Below are 23,884 nucleotides of genomic sequence, written 5' to 3' on the forward strand. Positions count from 1 at the left end.
AAAGCCTTGTACGTGGTGAGGAGCTCAGGTGTGCCAAGGAAGGACTTCGCACGACGGAGGATGCCCAGTCGGCGACTGGCTTTGGAGGCCAGATTTGAAATGTGGTTTTCCCAGGAAAGATCATGGCAGATAGTGAGACCCAAAAGTTTGAGTGACAGAACTTCTTGGAGAGGATTATTCAGAAAGTAGATGGGAGGGTTGTCCAGTCGGTCTTTTCGGAGAGACATCGCAAGAGTGTGAGATTTGTCAGGATTGAAAGACATGTTCCACTTGTTTGCCCAGTCTGTTATTTTGTCCAGGTCTGCAGAGAGTGAGGAGGCTGCAGACTGCCGATCTGAGGAATGAAGAATGGAGCGACAGAGAGTAGAGTCATCAGCAAAGAGATAGAGAGGATTTTCAAGAGAGTCGGAGAGATCATTGATGAAGACCAGAAAAAGCACAGGGCCCAGAACACTGCCTTGGGGAACTCCAGCCTGAACAGGAAGAGGAGATGAGAGAAACCCATTCAGGGCCACACGTTGACTATGACTCGAGAGGAAGTCCGCCAGCCATGCATGGAGATTTCCATGGATACCAACAGAGGAGAGTTTGGTGAGCAGAGCGGGGTGCCAGACCGTATCGAAGGCACGTGATATGTCAAGGGAGACAGCTCTAATTTCCTGTTTGGCGTTGAGGACCTCCATCCATTGCTGAGAAAGCAGTAGCAGCATGTCCAGAGTAGAGTGACCAGGTCTGAAACCAAATTGATGATCAGAGATCAAGCCATTGGAGATGAGGAAGATTTCATATCTGAAGCAATGATGGATTCCATGACTTTACTGATAATTGAGAGAAGGCTGATTGGTCTGTAGATGCTGTTATCTGTTTTTGCACCAGTTTTGTGCAAAGCGGTGATGTTGGCAGATTTCCAAGCAGATGGCAGATGCCCTTGAGCAAAAGAGAGTGTGAAGAGAACAGAGAGAGGGAGTGAAAGAGCGGAAGAACAATATTTTAGGACCCGTGGGCTGATGCCGTCAGGTCCAGTTGCAGAATCAGAGTCGAGGGTTGACAGAAACTTTTCCACCTTGTCAGGAGGAAAGGACACAGAGTCCAGGAGCAGCTGGGTATGACTGGGTACGGTGGGTACAGAGAGGGATGGGTTTGGGACACAAGATTTAGAGGCCAACACAGAGTTGAGGCATTCAGCTTTTTCACGCGCAGAGTCAGCCGTGTGGCCGTTTGAGGTGAGGGAGGGGATGGAGGGGGGGGGGGGGGAACAAACACCAGAAACAGATTTGACCAGACGCCACCAGGATTTGGAAGAGGGAGACAGATAAGAGAGTTCTGTCCTGAGAACGGAGAGATATTGTTTCCTGGCTCTCCTGAGGGTGGACACACACTTGTTTCGGGCTTTGTGAAAGGAAATGAGATTTCCTTCCGTTGGATTTGCTTTCCAGAAGACGAAAGCAAGTTGTTTCTGGGCAATAGCCTCACCACAAGATTCCGTGTACCATGAACGGGAGGAAGGGTATGACAACTGAAGATGAGATGGGATAAATCTGTGCATGAGAGAGAGCAGTTTACTTTGGAAGAATTCCCAGGATGAGTTGATGTCAGAGGCGGTAGAGATGGGAGACCAGTCCAGATGATTGATGGCTGCTTGAAGACCATGCCAGTTGGCCTGAGTGAAATGCCAGACTCGTCGACGCTGAGGAGGCTCTCTGAGAATGGTCAGAGAGATGTCCACTTTAACAAGCACATGATCAGATGAGCCGATTGGAGCAGAAGAAGAGCAGCAGACATTTTCAGGGAAGTTAGTCATAACCAAGTCCAGAAGAGAAGATGCTCCGTTGATTGAGATCTGGGTCGGGAAATTGACAGATTGTGTCAGTCCCAGTGAGTCACAGAAGTCCTTTGCTGAAGAGCCATGGCTGGTGAGAAAGGTACCCACACCCAGCCAACTGGCATGGTGACAATTGAAATCACCACATATGAGGAAGAGAGAGTTGGGATGGGTAGATAGAAGTTGGTCCATGTTATCAGACAGCGAGATGTAGATGGAGTCATCACTGTTTGGTGGACGGTACAACACACATATGAACAAAAGGTGGGAGCGAAGGGGAAGCCTTAGCCAAAGGTATTCCTGGGGGTGAGGTGGAGAGAGGGCAGTGCAGGGCGAGTGAGGAAGAGAGTTTTTTATAAAGATAGCAACCCCCCCTCCAGGACGAGGCTCAGGTCTATCATACCGGAGGAGGGAGTAACCTGGGAGAGATACCAAGGAATCAGAGACATCATGAAGGAAGAAAGTTTCTGTTAAGCAGATCACGTCTGGTTTGTCAGAAGCAACCTGTATGGAGAGATCAGTCAAGTTTGAGCGAAGGCCCCGGATGTTTGAGGTCCATACTGTTAAAGAAGAGGAAGGGGGAGCATCGGATACAGAACAGGGGGGGGGGGGGGGGAGCGGTAGGGTATGATGTGGAAGAGGAGGAAGAGGTAGGGAGAGCTGTTGAAGGTGTGTCAGAGATTTCAGAGCAGCTTGGAGAAAGGGAAGAATGGGGCGGACAAAAGGTTTGATGGTGATTGGGTGAGGCGCAGTGAGGTGTTGTTTGAGGAGGGGGAAGAGTGAGGCAGAAGGTTGAGGGAGATGAAGGTGAGAGTTGGAAGGGGGAAGAAGCGCGGAGGACGCTTTGAGGAGGAGGAGGGGTGAGAGGGGAGTCTAGGAGGGGAGGAGTGAGGGAGGGTCTCAGAGGGGAGGGGTGTGGGGGGAGTTTAGGAGGGAAGGGGCAAGGGGGGAGATCTGAAAGGGATGGGTGATGGGGAAGATTTGGAGGGGAGGGGAAAGGGGGAAGATTTGGAAGGGATGGGTGATGGGGAAGATTTGGAGGGGAGGGGCAAGGGGGAAGATTTGAAAGGGATGGGTGATGGGGAAGATTTGGAGGAAAGGGGTGAGATTGGATTTTGAAAAATGTACGATTAATGGGAAACGAACATTTCTTGCAAAATGAGTTTCTTGAGACCTTCGAGTCAAAAATACGTTTGAGGACGCTGAAGGATGGGTGGAGTTCTGGAGAGTTTAGGGAATGAATGAAAGAGGCACTGTAGCTGTAAGAGATGGAATTTTTTTTTGGAATGAATAGACTTGGTGAGCAAGTCGAAAGCATCCTTTTATAGAACAAGAAGAAAAAGGTGTTATCGTATATGACAGAATACCATTATAGGGACAGATGAAACATTTTTTAATGACGTGAACACGTGATCACGAACAACGTGGTCAAAGAACGAACAAACAAATAAGAACGAAACGGATAAGAACAGTGAAGGGAATATATATATATATATTTTTTTTTTTGAGTTGGGATGAAAACAGAGACAGAGACCGAACGTGGAACGTGAAAAATAGAGACCGAAAGGAATAGCGAGCGCAATCGAAGAAACCGCTGAGACAGAAACAAAGCCTCAAGCCAAGGGCAGACACGGTAGCGTCCTACTACTAGTCCTACGCTTGGCGTCAGAATATGCGACACGAACTGTACCGACGATTCTGTACATAGGTATTCTGTACACAGGTACACACACAGGTATTCTGTACACAGGTATGAAAAACCAACACCAAGAATACTATTAGAGACACACCAATAGTTACATACACACGGAAAGAAAGATAAAGTTTCGACCTGTGGTAAAGCCGGTATTACGACAAAAACACAATTGTGAAAAGTTACTTATTCACTTCGAAAGCGTGCGCGCATGCACGGCTTTGAAGAGACGTGACGTCACGTGACTTCCCGAGACGAGAAGAGACGTGACGAGACTTTGAAGAGATTTAAAACGTTCGACAAGTGGTCGATGTTCGGGGAAGTTAGGGGGAGAAGAGAAAATCTGAGAAATAAGCAATACAGCGAAAGAAAGAACTTAAATTCGCAGAACACCTATGAACACCGATGGGCCGAGATAAACTAGGCCGCGCACGCGGTGGGACAGAAAAGGGTTAAATTATACAAAAGTTTGCAGGAATTGCGAATCAACAGCAACTGGAAAACACCCTGCAACACATGCACAATAAAAACCGAGTAGAAATTGACGAATACACGAATGGAAAAATACTTTAACGTTTGCTGCCGTCCAGAGGTCGAACACGCTTCCTTGCTCCAGGGACCGGAAACGGAAGTCTCAGCGGAATGGGGAGCATGTTTATTTGAATGGGGAGCATGTTTATTATATACTAGCACAGGTACCCAGCAGAGTCGTTTCGTGACGGGAATATGAAGAGAGAGGTGGGGAGAGAGGCAGGGGGGGAGAGAGGCGGGGGGGAGAGAGGTGGGGAGAGAGGTGGGGGGGAGAGAGGCGGGGGGGAGAGAGGCGGGGAGGAGGGAAGCGGGACAGAAGGGGAGAGGGGAAGGAAACGGAGGGGAAGGAAACGGAGGGGGAGCAGAAGGGAAGAAGGGCAGGGAAGAGGGGGAGGGAGTAAATGGGGGGATGGGAGCAGAAGGGGGGGATGGGAGGGTGGGAGGGGAAAGAGTGAACGGAAGGGGGGTTGGTGAGAGGAGCAAGGATGGGAGAAGGGAGGAGGGAGAGACAGAGAGGGGTGGCGCAGAGACAGATAGGGGAGGGGAGAGATGGAGAGGGATGGGGCAGAGACAGAGAGGGGTGGAGAGAGAGAGAGGAGGTCCCTTAGAACATTCGCAATCTTTTCAGAACTCTTCCCGCTCATTCCTTCTCAGTTCTCGCCGCTCCTTCTCAGTTCTCGCCATTCCTTCTCGGTTCTCACCGTTCCTTCTCGGTTCTCGCCGTTCCTTCTCGGTTCTCGCCGTTCCTTCTCGGTTCTCGCCGTTCCTTCTCGGTTCTCGCCGTTCCTTCTCGGGTCTCGCCGTTCCTTCTCGATTCTCGCCGTTCCTTCCCGGTTCTCGCCGCTCCTTCTCGGTTCTCGCCACTCCTTCTCTGTTCTCGCCATTCCTTCTCAGTTCTTGCCATTCCTTCTCGGTTCTCGCCATCCCTTCTCAGTTCTCACCATTCCTTCTCAGTTCTCGCCATTCCTTCTCAGTTCTTGCCATCCCTTCTCTGTTGTCGCCATAAACTTCTCAGTTCTCACCATTCCTTATCAGTTCTCGCCGTTCCTTCTCGGTTCTCGCCGTTCCTTCTCGGGTCTCGCCGTTCCTTCTCGATTCTCGCCGTTCCTTCCCGGTTCTCGCCGCTCCTTCTCGGTTCTCGCCACTCCTTCTCTGTTCTCGCCATTCCTTCTCAGTTCTTGCCATTCCTTCTCGGTTCTCGCCATCCCTTCTCAGTTCTCACCATTCCTTCTCAGTTCTCGCCATTCCTTCTCAGTTCTTGCCATCCCTTCTCTGTTGTCGCCATAAACTTCTCAGTTCTCACCATTCCTTCTCGGTTCTCGCCATTCCTTCTCAGTTCTTGCCATTCCTTCTCAGTTCTCGCCATGCCTTCTCAGTTCTTGCCATCCCTTCTCGGTTCTCGCCGTTCCTTCTCGGTTCTCGCCGTTCCTTCTCGGGTCTCGCCGTTCCTTCTCGATTCTCGCCGTTCCTTCCCGGTTCTCGCCGCTCCTTCTCGGTTCTCGCCACTCCTTCTCTGTTCTCGCCATTCCTTCTCAGTTCTTGCCATTCCTTCTCGGTTCTCGCCATCCCTTCTCAGTTCTCACCATTCCTTCTCAGTTCTCGCCATTCCTTCTCAGTTCTTGCCATCCCTTCTCTGTTGTCGCCATAAACTTCTCAGTTCTCATCATTCCTTCTCAGTTCTCGCCATTCCTTCTCAGTTCTTGCCATTCCTTCTCAGTTCTCGCCATGCCTTCTCAGTTCTCGCCATCCCTTCTCCATTCTCGCCATTCCTTCTCGGTTCTTGCCATTCCTTCTCGGTTCTCGCCATCCCTTCTCAGTTCTCGCCATTCCTTCTCAGTTCTCGCCATTCCTTCTCGGTTCTCGCCGTTCCTTCTCGGTTCTCGCCGTCCCTTCTCGGTTCTCGCCGTGCCTTCTCGGTTCTCACCATTCCTTCTCAGTTCTCACCATTCCTTCTCGGTTCTCGCCATTCCTTATCAGTTCTCGCAATCCCTTCTCGGTTCTCGCCGTGCCTTCTCAGTTCTCGCCGTTCCTTCTCGGATCTCACCCTTCATTCTCGATTCTCGCCGTTCCTTCTCGGGTTCTCACTCTTCATTCTCGGTTCTCGCCGTTCCTCCTTGGTTCTCGCCGTTCCTTCTCGGTTCTCACCGTTCCTTCTCGGTTCTCACCCTTCCTTCTCGGTTCTCGCCGTTCAACTCGGTTCTTGCCCTTCCTTCTCGGGTTCTCAACGTTCCTTCTCGGTTCTCGCCTTTCCTTCTCGGTTCTCGCCGTTCCTTCTTGGTTCTCGCCGTTCCTTCTCGGTTCTCACCGTTCCTTCTTGGTTCTCGCCCGTTCCTTCTCGGTTCTCGCCCGTTCCTTCTCGGTTCTCGCCGTTCCTTCTCGGTTCTTGGCATTCCTTCTCAATTCTCGCCGTTCCTTCTCGGTTCTCGCCGTTCATTCTCGGTTCTCGCCGTTCCTTCACAGGTTCTCACCGTTCCTTCTTGGTTCTCGCCGTTCCTTCTTGGTTCTCGCCATTCCTTCTCGGTTCTCGCCGTTCCTTCTTGGTTCTCACCGTTCCTTCTCGGTTCTCTCTCTTCCTTCTCTGTTCTCTCTCTTCCTTCTCTGTTCTCTCAGTTCCTTCTCGGTTCTTGCCGTTCCTTCTCGATTCTCGCCGTTCCTTCTCGGTTCTCGCCCTTCCTTCTCGGTTCTCGCCGTTCCTTCTCGGTTCTCAACCATTCCTTCTCGGTTCTCACCCTTCCTTCTCGGTTCTCACCTTTCCTTCTCGGTTCTCGCAGTTCCTTCTCGTTTCTCGCCGTTCCTTCTCGGTTCTCGCAGTTCTTTCTCGGTTCTCGCCGTTCCTTCTCGGTTCTAGCAGTTCTTTCTCGGTTCTCGCCGTTCCTTCGTAACAATATCATATCATGAATGCAGGTGGTATCTGGTTCCTTCCTCAAGTATTCCTTCTTCAATCCCAGTGTCTGCTTCCTCTATGCACAGACATGTTTCTTTCTACTCCCGAGAGAACGACCTCCAACATCAAAAGCCAAGGATACCATTCTTAATTTGTCTTGTCCAAAAGTTTTTCTCCATTTTGTTAAACTTCCAATCTCTTATCTTGTATTTTTCTATCAATTTCAAACACGTGGGTCTCATCTGAGTAATGTGAGGTTCAAGGCCTCACCGTCAACTCTTTATCATTTCCTTCTGCTCTCATTCCTTCACACTGTCATTTCTTTCTCTCATCATTCAATGCACCCACATGCACCTCATTGCATTTGCTTCTCTATTGTCACTCTTCCTCAGTTTGTACCCTGGTTTAGAATAGGTACACCATATCCCTGCATGTCGTAAGAGGTGACTAAAAGGATTGGCGTCAGGAAGGGCATCCGGCCATAAAAAGATTCCTCAAAAAGGGAACCATGACAACTACAATTACATATGGGCAGGGTACAGCCCGAAGTACCCCGTGGGGGACCTCACTCCCTCTTGTCAAAACTCAAAGTGGGGAACCCGATCGAAGCAATGGTGGAAATCACTCCATTTATGACGACGAAACGTCTGATGCCCCACGTGGAGATCGGTTTCTGAAGTTTGGGACATGGAATGTAGGGACAATGACGGGGAGATCAGGAGAAGTGGTGGAAGTATTGGTCAGAAGAAGAGTGGACATATGTTGTGTGCAGGGGACGAGATGGAAGGGAAGTGGTGTAAGAATGGTGAAGGTTGACAGGGACAGAAATACAAGTTTGTGTGGCAAGCATGCCCCGGAAGGCGTGCATGGTGTTGGTGTCCTGTTTTCTGAGGAGTTTGTAGACAGTGTGGTGAGTGTGATTAGAGTGAGTGATAGGTTGATGATGGTGAAAATGATGATTGGAAAGCTCTTGGTGAACGTCATCTCGGGATATGCTCCGCAGGTCGGTCGGAGTGATGAAGAGAAGGACAAGTTCTGGTGTGCTATAGAGAGCTGATGGAAAACGTGAAAGATGAGGAAGTTGTTGTGGTGGGAGACCTAAATGGACATGTGGGAAGGAGGATGGATGGTCTTGAGAGAGTTCATGGGGGTTACGGATATGGTGTGAGGAATGGAGAGGGTGAAAGGATTTTGGAGTTTGCTGATGGAGCTGATTTGTTGATTTGTAATACTCAGTTCCAGAAAGAGGATAATGAGCTTGTTACATACACGTCAGGTGGGTCGACGACAACCCGTTGACTACCTGCTGGTGCGTAGGCGAGATAGGGGGCACCTCCAGGACACAAAGGTGATCCCGGGGGAGGAGGCTGTTTGACAGCACCACTTGGTTGTCTGCGACATAAGGGTGAAAGGTGTGAGGAGAGCTCGGCGGGTGAAGTACCAACCGAGAATGAAGGTGTGGAGGTTGAAAGAGGTGACAGTGAGGGAGGCATTAAAAGAGAGGCCGAGTATGGTAGAGGATGATGTGGTTGAGCTTGTAAGTGGTTGGATGTCACTGAAAGATAGTATGTTGGGAGCCGTTGGTGACGCATGTGGATGGACTAAAGGACCTGGGAAACATGGTGGTGGGATGATGAAGTTGGAAATATGATTGACGAGAAGAGGAAGAAGGTCAAGGAGTGGCAGAAGGCGAAGGGTACGGGGGCAGAAAAGGCAGACCATGAAAGTTATAAGGCAGCCAAGAAGGCTGCAAAGGAAGAGGTAGCAAAGGTGCAGGAGGCATGTAGGAAAATGTTCGGAGAACGCTTGGATTTGGAAGAGGGTCAGAGAGCGGTATTCAGGATTGAAAAGCAGATAGCGAAAGAGAGGTGTGATGTGACGGGGGTGAGTTGCTTGAAGGATGAACAGGGACAAATAGTTGTGGACCCAGATGGAATTAAAGGAAGATGGAAGAGATATATGGATGTGCTGTTGAATGCAGAGAATGAATGGGATGGCAACATCGAGAGTAACCCAGTCTTCGGACCGCAGAGAAGATAACTGAGAAGGAAGTTGAGGAAGTGATGAAAGCAATGAAGAGTAGAAAAGCAGGAGGGCCGACGGGAGTTGTGGGAGATATGTTTAAGGCAGCAGGCAGTTGGGGTGTGAAGAGAATGACAGAGATCTGTAATCTGGTGGTGAAAGAAGGCCGCATTCCACTGGATTGGGAACTGAGTACCCTGGATTTATGCCAGGAAGAGGAACGACAGATGCGCTTTTTATTTAAGGCAGTTGCAGGAGAAGTACATGGAGAAGAGGAAGAAGTTGTTTCTTGGGTTTGTTGATCTGGAGAAAGCATTCGATAGGGTTCCACGCGAAGTCATGACATGGGCATTGAGGAAGTTAGGAGTGGAGGAATGGTTGATCAGAGTAGTGATGGCAATGTACAAAAGAGCGCGCACAGCTGTAAGGACGAAGGACGGCAACAGTAGTGAGTTTGAGGTGAAGGTGGGAGTGCATCAGGTACGAAGTCCACCACTATTTGTAGCTGTGATGGAGGTGCTCGCTCAGAACGTAAAGGAGGGTTTACCGTGGGAGTTGTTGTATACAGATGATCTGGTGTTGATTGCGGAAAGTATGGATGGACTGAAGGAGAAGATGAACAAGTGGAAGGAATGTATGGAGACAAAAGGTCTGAAGGTGATTATCGGAAAAACGAAGGTGATGACAAGTGGTAAAGCATGTGGTGAGGTGGAAAGAACTGGAGAGTGGCCATGTGCTGTGTTCAGGAAGGGTGTCGGAGTGAACTCCATTCAATGTACAATGTGCGCAGAGTGGGTTCATCAAAAATGTAGTGGTCTGAGAGTGTCATTAACCAGTGTGGCAGCTACATTCAAGTGTAAGGTGTGCACAGAGGGAGCTGCAGATGGAGGAAATGTTGAGTTGGATCTTGGAGACGGCGTGAAGCTGGAAGGTGTGAAAACATTTTGCTACCTCGGAGATATGCTGAATGGAGAAGGTGGATCAGACTCGGCAACGGTTGCGAGAGTGAGATGTGCATGGAAGAAGTTTTGGGAACTGAGTAACGTGCTGATGAGGAGGGGAGTGTCGTTGAAGCTGAATTCTGCATGTGTGAGAAGTGTTATGATTTATGGGAGCGAGACATGGGTAATGAACTTAGAGCAGCAACGGAGGTTGGAAAGGGTGGAAATGCGAATGGTTTGGTGGATGTGCGGAGTATCGTTGAGAGAGAGGAAGACAAATGATGAATTGCGAAAGATGATGGGAATAGAGCCTGTGATGGATGCTGTGAAGAGAAACAGTTTGAGATGGTTTGGTCATGTGTTGGATGAAGGATGAAAGTGACTGGTTGAGAAGAGTGATGGAAATTAATGTAGAAGGAAGTAGAGGACGGGGAAGACCGAGAAAGACTTGGCTAAAGATGGTGGAAGAAGAAATGCGGGCAAGGGGGTTAACAAGGAGAGATGCAGAAAATAGGGCAAAATGGAGAAGATTGTCATGGGGCCTGCAAGGCTAACCCCCATTCTAGCAGGGAAAATGGCCTTAAAATGCCTGTTGTTGTTGTTGTTGTATTCTCTCTCTTCCTGTAAATGAATGTGCTTGTTGTATCCACGAGTTGTCACCTTACCCTACAGTTAGTATCACCTTACCCCACAGTTAGTGTCGCCTTACCCCACAGTTTGTGTCGCCTTACCCCACAGATAGTCGCCTTACCCCACAGTTAGTGTCGCCTTATCCCGCAGTTTGTGTCTCCTTACCCCGCAGTTAGTGTCGCCTTACCCCACAGTTTGTGTCACCTTACCCCACAGTTAGTGTCGCCTTACCCCGCAGTTAGTGTCGCCTTACCCCACAGTTAGTTTCGCCTTACCCCACAGTTCGTGTCGCCTTACCCCACAGTTAGTGTCGCCTTATCCCACAGTTTGTGTCACCTTACCCCACAGTTAGTGTCGCCTTACCCCGCAGTTAGTGTCACCTTACCCCACAGTTAGTGTCGCCTTACCCCGCAGTTAGTGTCACCTTACCCCACAGTTGAGCATTTCATACAAAAATAACTAAAATTCATGAAAAATGTGATGAAGGATGAAATGTTCAATCACCGAGAGCTGGATGTGCCAACCAAGCTCGGAAAACAAAATGATATTTTCATCCTCAAAATAAATCTTGTTTGTTTCTCAGGGAAAAGGATGGGGTTGAACTGACGGGGGAAAATACATTTAAATACCGAATGAAGAAGATTGGGAAGAAGCTCAATTTGATAATTAATTCAGCATCCAAGGAAGATGCCGGACATTACAAGGTCATCACCAATGGAGGAGAATCTATTGCTGAACTTGTGGTACAAGGTAAGGTAACCAATAAATCATTGAAATCCTCACTATTCACCAACACCTTACTTACCTTCACCCACACTAATGTCACTCTTAACACCTTACCTTCACCCACACTAATGTCACTCTTAACACCTTACCTTCACCCACACTAATGTCACTCTTAACACCTTACCTTCACCCACACTAATGTCACTCTTAACACCTTACCTTCACCCACACTAATGTCACTCTTATCACCTTACCTTCACCCACACTAATGTCACTCTTAACACCTTACCTTCACCCACACTAATGTCACTCTTAACACCTTACCTTCACCCACACTAATGTCACTCTTAACACCTTACCTTCACCCACACTAATGTCACTCTTAACACCTTACCTTCACCCACACTAATGTCACTCTTATCACCTTACCTTCACCCACACTAATGTCAATCTTAACACCTTACCTTCACCCACACTAATGTCACTCTTAACACCTTACCTTCACCCACACTAATGTCACTCTTAACACCTTACCTTCACCCACACTAATGTCACTCTTAACACCTTACCTTCACCCACACTAATGTCACTCTTAACACCTTACCTTCACCCACACTAATGTCACTCTTATCACCTTACCTTCACCCACACTAATGTCACTCTTAACACCTTACCTTCACCCACACTAATGTCACTCTTAACACCTTACCTTCACCCACACTAATGTCACTCTTAACACCTTACCTTCACCCACACTAATGTCACTCTTATCACCTTACCTTCACCCACACTAATGTCACTCTTAACACCTTACCTTCACCCACACTAATGTCACTCTTAACACCTTACCTTCACCCACACTAATGTCACTCTTAATACCTTACCTTCCCCCACAGTAATGTCACTCTTAACACCTTACCTTCACCCACACTAATGTCACTCTTAACACCTTACCTTCCCCCACACTAATGTCACTCTTAACACCTTACCTTCACCCACACTAATGTCACTCTTAACACCTTACCTTCACCCACACTAATGTCACTCTTAACACCTTACCTTCACCCACACTAATGTCACTCTTAATACCTTACCTTCCCCCACACTAATGTCACTCATAACAACTTACCTTCCCCCACACTAATGTCACTCTTAACACCTTACCTTCACCCACACTAATGTCACTCTTAACACCTTACCTTCACCCACACTAATGTCACTCTTAATACCTTACCTTCCCCCACACTAATGTCACTCTTAACACCTTACCTTCACCCACACTAATGTCACTCTTAACACCTTACCTTCACCCACACTAATGTCACTCTTAACACCTTACCTTCACCCACACTAATGTCACTCTTAATACCTTACCTTCCCCCACACTGTCACTCTTAACACCTTACCTTCACCCACACTAATGTCACTCTTAACACCTTACCTTCACCCACACTAATGTCACTCTTAACACCTTACCTTCACCCACACTAATGTCACTCTTAATACCTTACCTTCACCCACACTAATGTCACTCTTAACACCTTACCTCCACCCACACGATTGTCACTCTTAACACCTTACCTCCACCCACACTAATGTCACTCTTAACACCTTACCTCCACCCACACTAATGTCACTCTTAACACCTTACCTCCACCCACACGATTGTCACTCTTAACACCTTACCTCCACCCACACTAATGTCACTCTTAACACCTTACCTTCACCCACACTAATGTCACTCTTAACACCTTACCTTCACCCACACTAATGTCACTCTTATCACCTTACCTCCACCCACACTAATGTCACTCTTAACACCTTACCTTCCCCCACACTAATGTCACTCTTAACACCTTACCTTCACCCACACTAATGTCACTCTTAACACCTTACCTCCACCCACACTAATGTCACTCTTAACACCTTACCTTCACCCACACTAATGTCACTCTTAACACCTTACCTCCACCCACACTATTGTCACTCTTAACACCTTACCTTCACCCACACTAATGTCACTCTTAACACCTTACCTCCACCCACACTATTGTCAGTCTTAACACCTTACCTCCACCCACACTAATGTCACTCTTAACACCTTACCTCCACCCACACCAATGTCACTCTTAACACCTTACCTCCACCCACACTAATGTCACTCTTAACACCTTACCTTCACCCACACTAATGTCACTCTTAACACCTTACCTTCACCCACACTATTGTTATTTACTTATTCACACTGTACTGCTGCCCCACTCATGTTAATATTTACCTCCGCCACCAAAGGTGGATGGAGGTTATGTTTTCACCCCTGTCTGTCTGTCTGTCTGTCCGTTTGTCTGTCTGTCAGTTTGTGAACAAGATATCTCAAAACGTTGTGGACGGATTCAGACGAAATTTGGTGGAGATGTAGTGTATGTGACAAGGACGAAATGATTCGATTTTGGTGAAGATCCGGATCCGGTTCCAGCTAGTATAATTTTTTAAAGTGATTCTTCACCATTGAGTGATATGGCGAACCAGGTGGAGGTGTGCTCTCTACTGAATGCCTTCTGAAATATGGCCTAATGGTTAGGGTGGTGGGCTTGGGATCCTAAGATCCTGAGTTCGAATCCCAGTGAATTAACACCAGGTGGGGTTGACTCAGCCTGTCATCCCTCTGAGGTCGGCAAAATGAGGACCAGATAACTGGTTATGGAGCTTCATTTGCATCAGCGGCAGATGGGCCCACATAAAAATGATGCAACCAGCAGTCGGGTGGCTGCACTCGATCCACTCACACTGTGCTGCCCCCTGTAGATAAGAAATTGGAGGTCCTACAAGGCATCGCAGACCTCACTGTGAAGGCAGAGGACAGTGCTGAATTCACCTGTGAAGTATCGGATGAAAAAGTGACCGGAAAATGGCTCAAGAATGGAATTGAAGTTGTTCCGTCGGAACGCATAAAACTTATACACAGAGGCAGGTGGGTGACCTTTAACCTTTTTCTACTTACATGTTAAATTGAGTATATAGTATTAAGTTACACTCAATGTCTGAATTTGATTTGAGCTGTACAATCTCCATATTGAACAAAAATAAACCATGCTCATTAGTGTCGTGGTTCGTGTCCGTTCTGATTCTGTCGGTGGTTCGAACCCCGGCCAAGTCATGCCAAAGACATTAAAATGTTACGTGCTGCTTACTTACTTGAGGTTCAGTATTTAAAAACGATCGAGCATGGATAAACATCCATGGATTGGTCGCAATAGTGCAAGCTTGCATGGGCCGAATGGCTTCCTCCTGCATCAAAGCTCCTTGTTACGGAACTCACCTTATTATTATTATTATTATTAGGTTTACTCTCCATGAAATGGAGAGAAACCTATTATTACTGCTAGAGTTTTTCTTATTATTCTTCCGCCCTATTTTGCACCTCCGAAAACTTCATAATTAAGTTTCTCAGCAACCGCTGGTCGGATTGACAGGAAATTTTCATCAAATGATCGGCTAGGCTCGTAGAATTTTTAAATGCTAATGATGACGTCATAGGTCACGTGGTATGGGCGCCATCTTGTAAAACACCTTCAACTTTGCCCCTCTGTATCTCCGAAACGGCTCAATGGAAAAATTTGAGGAATGGCTCATTTTAAAGAACTCTGCAATGGGAACAAAAAACATGTGTATTGAGTATATCAAAAATGCTAACGTTAAGAGGTTAGAATTCGTCAAACACAATTTTTCTCCCCCGAAAATGAGATTTTTTTCCCAGATGCTTAGTTAAAAAAAACTCAGATTGCAAAAAATTTCGAAGTCATACGTCACATGGTTCGGCGGCCATCTTGTTTTCCGTGAAAAAACACAAAAAACCCTTTTTCTCCGCAACGGCTGAACGGATTGAGCCCAAACTTGGCATGCTTATTCGCATACCCATGACGAACAAAAAAGGCAGCGAGCACGACGTCATCCGACACGTGGTTTCAGAGTTATGACGTTTTAAAATTTCAAACTAGAAATGGAATCACCTCCATAATTTGTGGAGATATCGAGTGGAAACTTTACACAAATGTTCCACATGGGGGGATGTTTCATCGTTACTTGAGACGTTTTGATAAGTCACATGGTTTGGCCACAATAAATAATGGAAGTTTAAATTTTAAAAAGCTTGTAACTCTTGAACCACTGCATGGATCGACTTGAATTTTTAATGCAATGTGGCTCTCATCAAGCGAAACAAGTTTGCAAACTTTCAAGATGATTGGATGTACGGTCGCGAAGCTATAAGTCTTTATTGTTGAAAGAAGAAGAAACACACCATTTTGTCTTTCCAGAACGTGCTCACGATAACGCGATCTCCCACGGTCATTTGAACTTCAAAAAAAATTATAATTGCAGATTTGTCAATAGATGAGGCATATTAACAAACGAATGAAACAGATTTGCTCAAATTCTGACTATTTTTAACTCGATCGTATTTCACTGAAAGTAAGCCCATCAAAGCGCGTACTTAATACATGAAACTACAGTGGCCCATTTGCGCATGTGCAAACATCCATCCACATATTACGTAAGCGTGCACATGTGACCTTCCAATTCAGCGCTACCATTTGCGCATGCGCGATTTTTTCAGCGTTTAAGTGCTTCGTCGCACCACCTGCGCATGCGCAGGGTTGGCGGGATTGACGCATTAGAATGTTTGGTGCTGTGCGAGAAGGAAATGGCTGTCATGGTCGTAATTGGTCTTGAAATTTGCGCAAATAAATGCCCGACACGATTCCGTTTATTTCGTCAAAATCCATCCAGCCGATCTGAAGTTATATGAAGAAATGCATTTACGTCGTGACGTCATCACGCGATTTTCGAATGCAGACGTCTTTTCGGAAATTAAATAAAGATAGAAATCGAAATGAATCATGTCCGCGATCTGCGCATGCGCGGTTTTCTCAGTCGCTTTTCAGTGGCATCGCAGTGCAACCCATCTGCGCATGCGCCAGCTATTGAAAATTGGGTCGCCACTGCAAAATCCAAGATGGCCGCCACCATGTATGTCTGAACCTTGCAACCTGCATATCTTGAAAAATAAGCATAGTAGCAACTTCTAATTTGGTGTGTGGGTGTATCTAGGCACAAGGAAGAACGCTATCGAAAATTGGGTCGCCACGTCAAAATCCAAGATGGCCGCCACCATATATATGTCTGACCTTGCAACCTGCATATCCTGAAAAATAAGCGAAGTAGCAACTTCTAATTTGGTGCGTGGGTGTACCTAGGCACAAGGAAGAACGCTATCGAAAATTGGGTCGCCACGTCAAAATCCAAGATGGCCGCCACCATATCTATGTCTGAACCTTGTGAGCGGAATATCTTGAAAAATAAGCAAAGCACCAACTTCTAATTTGGTGTGTGGGTGTATCTAGGCATAAGGAAGAACGCTATCGTAAATTGGGTCGCCACGTCAAAATCCAAGATGGCCGCCACCATATCTATGTCTGAACTTTGTGAGCGGAATATCTTGAAAAATAAGCAAAGTAGCAACTTCTAATTTGGTGTGTGGGTGTACCTAGGCACAAGGAAGAAAGCTGTCGAAAATTGGGTCGCCACGTCAAAATCCAAGATGGCCGCCACCATATATATGTCTGAACCTTGTGAGTGGAATATCTTGAAAAATAAGCAAAGAACCAACCTCTAATTTGGTGTGTGGGTGTATCTAGGCATAAGGAAGAACGCTATCGTAAATTGGGTCGCCACGTCAAAATCCAAGATGGCCGCCACCATATCTATGTCTGAACCTTGTGAGCGGAATATCTTGAAAAATAAGCAAAGCACCAACTTCTAATTTGGTGCGTGGGTGTATCTAGGCACAAGGAAGAACGCTATTGAAAATTGGGTCGCCACGTCAAAATCCAAGATGGCCGCCACCATATATATGTCTGACCTTGCAACCTGCATATCCTGAAAAATAAGCAAAGTAGCAACGTCTAATTTGGTGTGTGGGTGTACCTAGGCACAAGGAAGAACGCTATCGAAAATTGGGTCGCCACGTCAAAATCCAAGATGGCCGCCACCATATCTATGTCTGAACTTTGTGAGCGGAATATCTTGAAAAATAAGCAAAGAACCAACTTCTAATTTGGTGCGTGGGTGTATCTAGGCATAAGGAAGAACGCTATTGAAAATTGGGTCGCCACGTCAAATCCAAGATGGCCGCCACCATATATATGTCTGACCTTGCAACCTGCATATCTTGAAAAATAAGCGTGTGTGTGTGTAGGGGGGGTGTGTGTGTGCGTGTGGGGGGAGGGGTGTGCGGGTGTTTGTGTGTGTGTGCATGTGTGTTAGGGTTGGGGGGGTGGGGGGATGTGTGCATGTGTTTGTGTGTGTGTTAGGGGTCGGGGGGGGTGTTTGTGTGTGTGTTAGGGGTCGGGGGGGGGGTGTTTGTGTGTGTGTGGGGGATGTGTGTGTGTGGGGGGGGGCGGTGTGGGGGTGTGTGTCAGGGGATGTGTGTGTGGGATGTGTCTTGGGGGGTGGGGGGAGGGGGTTGTGCATTTGTCTGGATATGTGTGTGCATGTGGGGGGAGGTGTGTGCGCGTGTTTGTGTGTGTGTGTGTGTGTGGATGTGTGTGTGTGTGTGTGTGTGTGTGTGTGTGTGTGTGTGTGTGTGTGTGTTGGGGGTGTGGTGTATGTGTGTGTGTGTGTGTAGGGGGGATGTGTGTGTGTGTGGGGGTGGAGGGATGTGTGTGTGTAGGTGGGGGGGGGGGGGGGGGGGGAGGTTGGTGTGTGTGTGTGTGTGTGTGTGTTTGGGGGGAGGGGTGTGGGTGGGGGTAGGGGGGATGTGTGTGTGTATGTGTGTGTGTTGTGTGTGTGCATGTGTGTGTGTGTGTGTGTGTTGGGGGTGGGGGGATGTATGCGTGTGTTTGTGTGTGTGTTAGGGGTGGGGGGATATGTGTGTGTGTGTGTGTGTGTGTGTGTGTGTGTGTGTGTGTGTGTGTGTGTGTGTGTGTGTGTGTGTGTGTGTAGGTGGGGGGGGGGGTTGGTGTGTGTGTGTGTGTGTGTTTAGAGGGGTGTGCGTATGGGGGGAGGGGTGTGGTGGGGGTAGGGGGGATGTGTGCGTGTGTTTGTGTGTGTTAGGGGTGGGGGGATTTGTGTGTGCATGTGTGTATGTTGGGGTGGGGGGGGTGTAGAGATGTGTGCGTGTGTTTGTGTGTGTGTGTGTATGTGGGGGAGGGGGTGGGGTGGAAGGGGATGTGCGTTTGTGTGGATATGTGTGGGTGTGTGGAGGGAGTGGTGTGGGGGTGTTTGTGTGTGGGTGTGTGTGTGGATATGTGTGTTTGTGTGTGGGTGTGGATGTGTGTGTATGTGTGTGTGTGTGTGTGTGTGTGTTGGGGGTGGGGTGTGTTTGTGTATGTGGAGGGGGGGGTTGGTGTGTGTGTGTGTGGAGGGGGTAGGGGGGATGTGTGTGTGTGTGTGTGTGTGTGTGTGTGTGTGTGTGTGTGTGTGTGTGTGTGTGTGTGTCGGGGTTGTATCCAAGGGGGTTGTGTCAAAGCATGTCCAATGAAAGTGGGGTTGTATCACAAGTGGGGTTGTATCAAAAGTGGGGTTGTATCAACAGTGGGGTTGCATCAAAAGTGGGTGCGAGTAAACCGGTCATCACTGCCAGCAGTTTTAAAGTGGCAGTTCTAGTTATTATTATCATTTATTATAGAACCAGCAAATACCACCCATGGGAATATCATGAAAGGGGGGAGGAGGGGGAAAGAGGGGTGGTAGAGCAAGAAAGAAAGAGGGGGGGAGAGCGAGGAAGGGAGGTGAGGGGGAGAGCGAGGAAGGGAGGGAAGGGGGAGAGCGAGGAAGGGAGGGAAGGGGGAGAGCGAGGAAGGGAGGGGAGGGGGAGAGCGAGGAAGGGAGGAGAGGGGGAAAGCGAGGAAGGGAGGGGGGAGAGAGAGGGGTGGTAGAGAGAGAAAGAGGGGAGAGAAACAAAGAGGGGGGGGAGAGAGAGGAGTGGTAGAGAAAGAAAGAGGGGGGGAGAGGAGTGGTAGAGAAAGAAAGAGGGGGGGGAGAGAGGAGTGGTAGAGAGAGAAAGAGGGGAGAGAAAGAAAGAGGGGGGAGAGAGAGGGGTGGTAGAGAGAAAAAGGGGAGAGAAAGAAAGAGGCGGGGGAGAGAGAGGAGTGGTAGAGAGAGAAAGAGGAGGGGGAGAGATAGAAAGAGGGGAGAGAAAGAAAGAGGGGGGGAGAGAGGGGTGGTAGAGAGAGAAAGAGGAGGGGGAGAGAGAGAGAAAAAGGGGAGAGAAAGAAAGAGGATGGGGAGAGAGAGGAGTGGTAGAGAGAGAAAGAGGAGGGGGAGAGATAGAAAGAGGGGAGAGAAAGAAAGAGGGGGGAGAGAGGGGTGATAGAGAGAGAAAAAGGGGAGAGAAAGAAAGAGGGGGGGGGAGAGAGAGAGAAAGAGGGGGGGGAGAGAGAGAAAGAGGGGGGGAGAGAGAAAAAGCAGAGAGAAATAAAGAGGGGGGGGAGAGAGGAGTGGTAGAGAGAGAAAGAGGGGGGGAGAGAGAGAAAGAGGGGGGGAGAGAGAAAAAGCAGAGAGAAATAAAGAGGGGGGGGGAGAGAGGAGTGGTAGAGAGAGAAAGAGGGGGGGGGAGAGAGGGGTGGTAGAGAGAGAAAGAGGGGAGAGAAAGAAAGAGGGGGCAGAGAGAGGAGTGGTAGAGAGAAAAAGGGGAGAGAAAGAAAGAGGAGGGGGAGAGAGAGGAGTGGTAGTGAGAGAAAGAGGGGGGGGGAGATAGAAAGAGGGGAGAGAAAGAAAGAGGGGGGGGGGAGAGAGGTGTGGTAGAGAGAGAAAAAGGGGAGAGAAAGAAAGAGGGGTGGGGGGAGAGAGAGAGAAAGAGGGTAAGAGAAAGAGAAAGAAAGATAGAGAAAGAGGGGGAGGAAAAGGAGAGGGGTGGTAGAGAGAGAAAGAGGAGGGAAGGTAAGAGAGAGAGGGAGAGTGAGGAAGGGAGGAGAGAGGGAGAGTGAGGAAGGGATGGGAGGAGGAGAGCGAGGCAGGGAGGGGAGGGGGAGAGCGAGGAAAGCAGGGGAGGAGGAGAGCGAGGAAGGGAGGGGAGGAGGGGAGCGAGGAAGGGAGGGGAGGGGGGGAGCGAGGAAGGGAGGGGGACAGCGAGGAAGGGAGGGGAGGGGGACAGCGAGGAAAGGAGGGGAGGAGGACAGCGAGGAAGGGAAGGGAGGGGGAGAGCGAGGAAGGGAGTGGAGGGGGAGAGCGAGGAAGGGAGGGGAGGGGGAGAACGAGGAAGGGGGTAGGGTGAAGCCTCACCATACATCGCTATACATTCTGGATTCCGGGAAGGAGAGGTGCGAGGAGTGGGGCCAGAGCGAGAGAGAAACAGATTGGGGGGGAAGGATCAAGGACACAAAATGAGGCCAAGGACAGCATTATTTAATAAAGGGAATACTACTCGTACTCAATGATGAGCTCCTGTCATGGAAATACATACCTTGGCTGGAGTGGTGTAATGCGGATGTACATAATGTATTGCACAAGTGAGAATAATCATGGATGGAATCACATCATATGTACCTGGCTAGTATCTTGTGGTTATTGGCTACACATAGAAATAACATCGACAGAGTAAAGTGTAAAAGTACCCATGGCCATGGTCATCAGTAACCAGGTATCCTTGTGTACCCCGAGTAGAATTCACAAACTGATGATTGAGAATGTGCGGCCTGAGGATGAGGGGGACTACACCTTCATCCCAGATGGTTACGCCTTCTCCCTGTCCGCCAAGCTCAACATGCTGGGTAATCACCGTCTGTCTACCTGCCTTTTGGGGGCGTAAACCTGTTATGTGTCACCTGGGATCGTCACCCAACCTTACCTTTAACTCGGCCACCTTATTCCAATGAACTGCATCAGATGTGGGATCCATGGAGAGGAATAAGAAATCATTCCGTTTTCGTTCTTTTTCATTCATTCATGTATGTCTCCATCTTTGTCCCATACAGAGGTGAAAATTGAATACGTTCCGAAACAAGGTATGATATTATCCACAAAACCAGGTAAGTTACTCAAGCATGTCAGAAAATAAATTATTTCTTGTCGAATAGCATCAAACAAGAAGAGGTCGATCATGTTACTTCATCATGTTCGGTGATCATGTCCAAGTTTGAGAGTATTAATCCTGTTTTTTATAATGTTTCGAGTCTCTTCGTCCCCTGTTTGTGCGTCTGTATGTTGAGTCTATTATCCACACTTTTATTATCTCTCCTCCTCATATATAATTATCATATAAAAATGCCTCATATAAAAATATAATTACATATAATTAAATATAATTATCATCTTTCCTGGAAGTCTTTGCAGTGTCCATATGTTTTATACCTCTCCCACCTCCCCCCCAAGCCCTCTCCCTCCCACAGTTCTCTCGATGTCCCTGCTCTCAAATGTTGCGTTTGTGTCCTTCTCCCTCTCTCCCCATCTTGTCTACCGCTCCCTTTATTTTGTGTTTTATGTGTCGGTTTCACTTTTTGTGGAATTAATGTTAGCTCTTTCACGAGCCTCGATCTTGTATACAAAAAATAAATAAATAAATAAATTGTCAAATGTTAAAATATTGCAATGAAATACTTGCAGAGCCTCCAAAGATACATTTGGATTGTCATGGGAAGCAGAGTGAAAACAGCATCACTGTGGTGGCGGGAAACAAACTTCGCCTAAATGTTCCCATCACTGGAGAACCACCACCAACAGTCATCTGGCACAAGGGAGAGCAGGTAGGGCAGGAACATAGCAAGGTAGGCAATATACAATGTCAGAAATTGACATCTTTCCAGAGTGTGAACTACTCACTGCTCTGTGCATTAATCTGGTTACAAGGTAGAGGTTGGGTGATGGATGCCAGGTACTGAGAATTGGTAGCTGATTGTATGTACACTGGTTACAGGTAGAGGTTGGGTGATGGATGCCAGACATTGAGAATTGGTAGCTGATTGTGTGTATTCTGGTTACAGGTAGAGGTTGGGTGATGGATGCCAGACATTGAGAATTGGTAGCTGATTGTGTGTATTCTGGTTACAGGTAGAGGTTGGGTGATGGATGCCAGATACTGAGAATTGGTAGCTGATTGCATGTATTGTTATGTGTGTAGGTGTAGGTAACAAAATACCTTACTCCAGATAGAATTGTGTCGGTTTAGAATGCTCCGATGACGCGAAGAAGAAGAAGTTCATCTTCATGTAACTACGTTGGGATCCCATTAGGCCGTTAGGCCGAATGTCCGTGTAAGCATTTGTGTGTCTCCATACAAGGGGTGTAGCTATGATAATTAGGTGGGAATTAGGAATAATCCCCAGTGTGTAATTGCCCTTGTGATTTTTCCCTTTGTTCCGATAACACTCACTCGGCTAGCCATGCAATCAGCACACAATTACAACCACCATAATCGCCGGCCATTATGACCCCGCCCAGCCGAACATTTTCAATGGACGTCAAGAATGGCCGTGAGGTCACGCCCTGATTGAGGAGCGATGGGGTGATTGAATCGCGCGTGGTGATTGGAGCAAGCGTGACGTCAGAGGGAACCTTCGAGAACGGAGGAAGAAAAGGCGAACGTCCTGCCATTTTATCTCTCTCTGGTGCTGGCTGCGTGGTGGACGGTTGCATATTGCTCTCCCTCTGGCGGTTGCACTTTCCTGGCTCGGGTGCACTTGTGAAAGAAAAGGCTGGGCAACATAGGTTTGGGATAGAGTCGGTATCGCGAGGGGAGCTTTGTGGAGTGTGGAACCATCGGAGGAGGCAGACAGGTTGCTGCCGCATCACGGCTCAGGGTGCCGTGAGGCGATTCGCGCCATTTGTGCACTCCCTCACGGAGACTCGGGGACCATCCGCGCTTGTCCTTGTTGGAGCAGACTGAGTATCGGCCACCTCACCACACCATTCTATTTTATTTTATTTCTCCCTGTGTCTGTATATGAGTCCGTATGGAGGGTCTCTCATTCAGGAATTTTTGTTTACCGTGCATTCATTTTTATTGCCTGCATTATTTTCATTAAACCCATTATTTATTGCATTTATTTGTCGTACCTGTCTTGTACGTTTATTTGTTCATGGGTTTGGATAAACCCACATCGCGTCCATCCGAGCAGGTAAGGACCTCGGTATCCCTCTCCCACGTGTGCCAAAGAGATAACACCAACATATTTTGGGGTATACGCCTCAGAATTAAAGCTCATTTTGGCCAACCGTCACCCTGAGGTCTTCACTACAGGGTAGACGTGACAGTATTATGGTTACAGAGTCGAGATTGGGTGATGGATGCGAGATAGTGAGAATTGGTAGCTGATTGTATGTATTCTGTTTACAGGGTAGAGGTTGGGTGATGGATTTGAGATACTGAGAATTGGTCCCTGATTGTATGTATTCTGTTTACAGGGTAGAGGTTGGGTGATGGATGTGAGATACTGAGAATTGGTCCCTGATTGTATGTATTCTGGTTACAGGTAGAGGTTGGGTGATGGATGCCAGATACTGAGAATTGGTCCCTGATTGTATGTATTCTGGTTACAGGTAGAGGTTGGGTGATGGATGCCAGATACTGAGAATTGGTCCCTGATTGTATGTATTCTGGTTACAGGTAGAGGTTGGGTGATGGATGCCAGATACTGAGA

General features: G+C 48.0%; 1 protein-coding gene across 2 annotated transcripts in view; it reads left to right on the forward strand.

The window, feature by feature from the left end:
• Positions 1 to 23,884, forward strand: part of LOC137428018 (myosin-binding protein C, cardiac-type) — a 139,960-nt gene that overhangs the window by 62,323 nt on the left and 53,753 nt on the right. For both annotated transcript variants that reach the window (XM_078777529.1, XM_078777528.1), the window contains exons 14-18: positions 11,107 to 11,273; positions 14,055 to 14,220; positions 20,913 to 21,019; positions 21,224 to 21,253; positions 21,852 to 21,991. In XM_078777529.1, coding sequence (XP_078633655.1) covers positions 11,107 to 11,273; positions 14,055 to 14,220; positions 20,913 to 21,019; positions 21,224 to 21,253; positions 21,852 to 21,991 — 610 coding nt within the window. The remainder of the gene's footprint in view (positions 1 to 11,106; positions 11,274 to 14,054; positions 14,221 to 20,912; positions 21,020 to 21,223; positions 21,254 to 21,851; positions 21,992 to 23,884) is intronic.

Source organism: Myxine glutinosa, chromosome 5, assembly GCF_964187855.1.
Source record: "Myxine glutinosa chromosome 5, kmMyxGlut1.1, whole genome shotgun sequence".
Classification (NCBI taxonomy): domain Eukaryota; kingdom Metazoa; phylum Chordata; class Myxini; order Myxiniformes; family Myxinidae; genus Myxine; species Myxine glutinosa.